Here is a 5,574-nt window from a genome sequence, read left to right on the forward strand (position 1 = left end):
AGTTAAAAAAAATAATTTTTTAATAATTATATATAAAATGTAGTCATTTGAAGTTTTTCTCCAGGCTAGCCTGTGGTAATGACATTAACAATTACTATTAATAATTGGCAATAAATAATAATGACTGAACTGTGCTGAACATGAAAGGCAAAATCACTGAAAGAGCTGATAAAAGACAGAAGTAAAAGATTACCAGTGTGTCTACTGCTGAGTGAAAGCCAGGATATCAAAAGGGTTACTGGATGTATCCTCTTAATATATACTGACTATCCGCACTCTGTGGCAGAGACCGAAATACTGGAGGGCATAAAAGCAGTGAAAATAGTTTGCGATGATGAAGACAGTGTGGAACGGGGCGGGAGAAGAGAAGAGTGTGGAGAAGGATAGCAAGAGAACAAATAGAGAGGCATGACATCAGTGGGTCACAGAAATGGTTTATTATCTGTTGATGATGAAGTGTATAGTATTCTCAACTGGATTGGTCTGAGAAGTATTTCATGTTGGGTAAAGTGTTTTTACAAGCAAAATGATAGTGATTGAATGTTTAAAAAATTGGAATAATAATAATAATCTGGAAAAAAATAATGAAAAGCTATTTGATGATGATGGGGGTTTTAATGTCTTTGTATTGACTGATATGCATGGTATTTCCTTCTGGAAAAAGAAATGTAATACACTGTAAAGTTATATGTGATTCAATGTAATATAAATAAGATTGATAAAAAAACAAAAACAAAAAGATTACCAGTGTGTGAGGACCAGCAGGTGGCATGGTGGTTAAGGCGCTGGACGCTCCCACATGGCTGACCACAGACCTGGTGGCTTGTTTTCCATAGGGCGGGTGCCACCATGCCCATGGCTTGCTTTCTCATCTTCTCACTCTCTCTCTCTGGTCAAATAAAAATAATGAATGATAAATACAATAAATAAATAATTCTTAAAACAAAAAAAAAGATTACCAGTGTTGGGGCCAGCAGATGGCATGGTGGGTAAGGGCACTGGACTCCACATGGGTGACTATGGTTCAAGTCCCAGATCTGGTGGCTTGCTTTCTTAATTTCCCTCTCTCTCACTCTGTCCCATTCTGGCCAAATTTAAATAAATAAATATATAAAGTTAAAAAAAAAAGATTACCAGTGTAAAAATATTATACAGGTGATGGGAACCCTGACACCATGCTACCTCACAGTGACAATCAACTTGGGTACCTCCTTGGAAGTGCCTGAGAGTTCTGAACAACACTATTACATGAATCCCATCTCCAGAGATGCTCATTTAATTGGGGTGGAGTCCATGGTACCAGAACTTTTGAAAGCTTCTCAAGAGATCTTAAGTATGAAGTGAAGGGACCAGCAGATGGCATAATGGCTATGTCGCTGGACTCTCACGTGGTTGACTGCAGTCTGAGTCCTGGATCTGATGGCTTGAAACTCACATTATGCATGTGTGTGCCCAAAATTCCCAAGAGGAGAATGGAGGAGAAAGGATTGTGGTATGGCCATGCCCCCTTTGGGGTGAGGGGGTGACTTCTTACTTTCTGTCTCTGTCTCTTCCGCAAGCACATGTACCCTACAGCAAAAATCTCTTCAAAAAAAAGAAAAGAGAAATGAAGGTGGGAACCACTAAGAGAAAAATGGGGGTCACCTTTCTTCATATTATATTCCCTTTCCCCAGGTTCTCCTGATGATAGGAAGAAAGCCAATTTACTCACACAGGGTCAGTTAAAATTCTACTAACTTTAGGAAAGAGAAGATAGCCTCAAAAACCAAAAATAAAATAAATATTGTCATCGAACAGGTTACTTCAATAATTTTTTTAAAATTTTGATTTACTGAGGCTGACTGGTGGTGTTGATGGTTGAGGGCGCTAGACTCCCACATGGCTGACTGCGGTTCAAGTCCCAGACTTGGCGATTTGTTTTCTCACTTTCCCTCTTTTTCTCTATCAGTCTATCCCTATCTGGTCAAGTTAAAAATAAATAAGGTTAAATAAAGTTAAATAAAATAATTCTTTAAAAAATTTTTATCAGGGCCAACAGGTGGCACAGTGGTTAAGGTGCTGGAATTCCCACATGGTCGACCAGGTCTGGGACTCAAACCACAGTTGGTCATGTGGGAGTCCAGTACCTTAACCAAGCCACTAATTAATTTTAAATTTTAAGTTAATTTAATTAATTTACAAATTTAATTTTTAAAAATTTGACTTCCATTTGTGTTTCTAGAACATCTAATTGGCAAGCTAAATGTTCCTTCAATAGTCATCACTGAAAATATTCCACCCTCTATGACATTTTATTAAGCTAGCATATTGGAAGACAATTCCATTTTCTTTTGGAAGGAAAAGAATTTGATTCCTTTTTGGGGACCACCCACATTTGCCACAGACCAAGAATTCTAAAAGTAAGTCTGATGAATCCTGTGTAAAATACTAAAAGACACCTGCATGAAATAGCAAAAAGTTTTAGAAAAGTAAATGACTTCGGATCTTGTAAATCAAGTAAGTCTCCACTGTTAGCCCTCCTAGAGGAAAATGCTGAAGAAGTCTAAGCTGAATGAAGGCTATTTGTCCCTCCGGCCCATCTCAGTAGGGCTGGGAGGAACCAGAGCGCCGAGTGGGAGCAGTGGAGCCCGGGCCAGCTGGACTGTGTCCCTTGAGTAGAATGTGAAGTGTTCTCATTCAGATGCACCGTCACCTCCCCGCCCCAGTTCTCTACAGGATCAGCAATAGCTGCTTCTCTGCATAATCTCGGGCCAGTACCTGCCAAAGCGGTTGACAAAGAGTCCAACAGAAAAGGAGCCAATCATGCCACCAATGGAGAAGATGGCCACCGACAAGGACCAGAGGGACGTGAGCAGCACGTCAGAGGGCAGATCCTCCAATCGCTCCTCCAGAGTGTAATTGAGAAAGTCCCTTATGATCTGCAAAATAAAATAGGTGGTGAGAGGACAATTAGAGTCGGATGAGAGAGAACAAAAGAGACAAAAAGCAGGGACTGTATCCCCCCTAAGAGAACAGCATTATGATTATTTTATAGGTGGAAAATCAAGGGAATGAAGATGAGACTGGGAGAGACAGATAAAAGGAGTTAACGTTACCAGTTCTGAAGAGCAATATTTTGGTTCATCCCGGAAAACCCCAGTAGGTGGCAGCACTACTGTTCAGCTACCCCAGCCCTCTCTGAACAGCCTGGCCCGCACCCCCAACCCACCCCCACCCCAGGAGTAATATAAGCAGCACATCACCCCAGGGTGAGAGGCTCAGTACCCACCAGGGCATAGGCCAGGGCATAGGGAACTAACAAGCTGTTTGCTTGGATTCAGTGACTCAACTAGGCTTCCCACTACCCCCCACTAACATATTCTCTCCAGACTACACAGTTTGTCTTCAGTCATGAATTCTTGAAGCCCTCTTTTTTTTTTTTTTTTTGGAGAGATTTTTGCTACAGGGCATGTGTGCTCGCCAGGCAGACAGAGAGAGCCATTAGAGACAGACTGCGAGACATCACCCCCCTGGGGGGATGGCCACGCCGCAATTCCTTCTCCTCCATTCTCCTCTCGGGATCTTGGGCACGTGGGCACCTGCGCCCTGCGCGAGTTTTAAACCACCGGGTCCGGGATGTGAACCGCGGTCGACTACGTGGGAGTCCAGCAACACAGCCATTACGCTAACTGCTGGTTCTCTTGAAGGCCTCTTTAAAACATAGGAATAACTTCCCTCTCTCAAAATCAACTCTCAATGTGCCACTCACCGCCTCAGGGGCATTGATGACTCCAGTGTTGTAGCCAAACTGGAAAGAGCCGATGGTAGCGATGGTGATGGCGAAGATGAGACGCCCGGTGACCTAGCAGACAGGACAGAGAGGAGAAACAGGCCTTCAAACTTTGATAGGTGACTGGTCTCTTACGAACTCTGGAGATGTATTATATTAGGAGAATCTGACCTATGGGTGGTGTGAAAAGGGCAAAAAGAATCCCCTAATAATCTAATAAATGGGGAACACAGTGGAGTAAGTTACACTGAAGAACTTACCTAGAGAAACACATGAGGAATGTGGAATTAGCTGGGGGAAAGGATGTGGCATTTGGAAGGGAGGAAGTTAAGAGGAACTGAGTGAGTTTGGAAGCATTTGAAAACCTGCACCAGGTGAAGGCAGGCACAGCCGTGCGTTCACAAGCTGGGAGGGCAGAGGGAAAGAACCTTTCGGATCACCAAGAACTGCTGTTCTGACACCCTACATCCAGTGCAGTCTCACTTGGACTCCTGACCCACGGAAGCCAGGGAGCAGAGGTACCTGTGCATCATTGCCATGGGGCAGCTCTTAAAGACTCCTCTCTGGACCCTGTAACCTGCGGAATCTAACCCTCTTGAAAGTCTTCCTGCTTCAGAAATACTGTTCTGCTCTCCCCCACCCAGCAGGGGGAGAACCCTGTGCGCTCCCAACCCAGCCTACAGGAGACATGTCCTAGTGCGAGGAATCGACCAGTCATTCCTCATCTTGCCGGACACAATTCGGGTGGGCAGGTAGGTGTCACCTTCAATTTCCAGCTCAGGGCAGCTCCACTTCTATGCTTGAAGCCACCCTGGATGGCCCCCCATCCTTCAGCCTTTCCTTGTCTTAGACTCCTGTCCTTGCAGGGCGGACAGGGTGGCAGGCAGGGAGCCTCGGCTGGCGACCTGGCGCTGACCTTGCCTGTGGTCACCAAGCGGAGTCGTTCCCCCTAAGCAAAGCCTTCCTGAGCGCCCCGAGGACCATCGACTACCCGTTTCCTTTTAGTGAAAGCCCCCTTTCCCCTGTTCATGCATGGCCTTTGAAGACCTCTTCCGTCCCATATTTTTCGTCCCTACAAATGACTGCATACACAACATACAATATTAATCGATTCATTCTGCACTCACGATCATAACTACCATAAAGAAGACAACTGGGATTCTCCCTCCTTGGTATCTGGCCAACCCCGTAGGTTCTGGAACACAGACCAGCACCCCCAAACACGGTGGGGGTCCTCTCAAGGGCTAACGCTCCCAGAGCCGGCTCCGCGCCGGCTGGGGGCCGGGCAGTGTCGACCCTCTGCCGGCTCCACCTCCTCCTCCGCGCGGACCCCGTGGAGCCGCCGGAGGAGCCAGCGCGCTTCTCCAGGAGGGAAGGTGCGCGGCACGGGAAATCCGTTATCGGCTATGACATTCGAAGAGAACCGGAGAAACAGTAGCGGTGCAGGCTGGAGAAGAAATGGAAAGGCCTTACGATGGCCTTGGTGACTTAGAGGGGAAACGCGACACGCCGTCACCACCCAGCTTTGCCTCTCAGTGTACGAGCCAAGCCATCAGGAAGGTACCACTCTTACCTTGTACGACCCCATGGCCCCAATTTAATTATTTTTCAAGTCCTCAGGGAAGAGCTAGGGGAGGGGCGTTCGTAGACAGCTCTTCCAGGCGACGAAACCTTCACAGTGTCCTTCTGAGCCGCAAGTTCCCGTCAGGTCGGCGATCCCGGACCCGGCCCTCACTCGCTCTCCATTACAGCATCCCCTCGCGAGCCCGCGCGAGCCCATTTATCATCTCCGCGGGGGGCGGGGC

The 5,574-nt window shown here is 46.5% G+C and overlaps 1 protein-coding gene across 1 annotated transcript in view; it reads right to left on the reverse strand.

Annotated features, from left to right (window-relative positions):
• Positions 1-5,535, reverse strand: part of SLC2A3 (solute carrier family 2 member 3) — a gene marked incomplete in the record, with an annotated part of 24,720 nt that extends 19,185 nt beyond the window's left edge. Inside the window, 3 exon segments of the mRNA XM_027771098.1 lie at positions 2,758-2,918; positions 3,749-3,841; positions 5,343-5,535. Coding sequence (XP_027626899.1) covers positions 2,758-2,918; positions 3,749-3,841; positions 5,343-5,357 — 269 coding nt within the window.
• Positions 5,536-5,574: the final 39 nt, after the last annotated feature.

The sequence above is a fragment of the Tupaia chinensis genome, unplaced genomic scaffold (genome assembly GCF_000334495.1).
Source record: "Tupaia chinensis unplaced genomic scaffold, TupChi_1.0 Scaffold000183_1, whole genome shotgun sequence".
Taxonomy (NCBI): domain Eukaryota; kingdom Metazoa; phylum Chordata; class Mammalia; order Scandentia; family Tupaiidae; genus Tupaia; species Tupaia belangeri.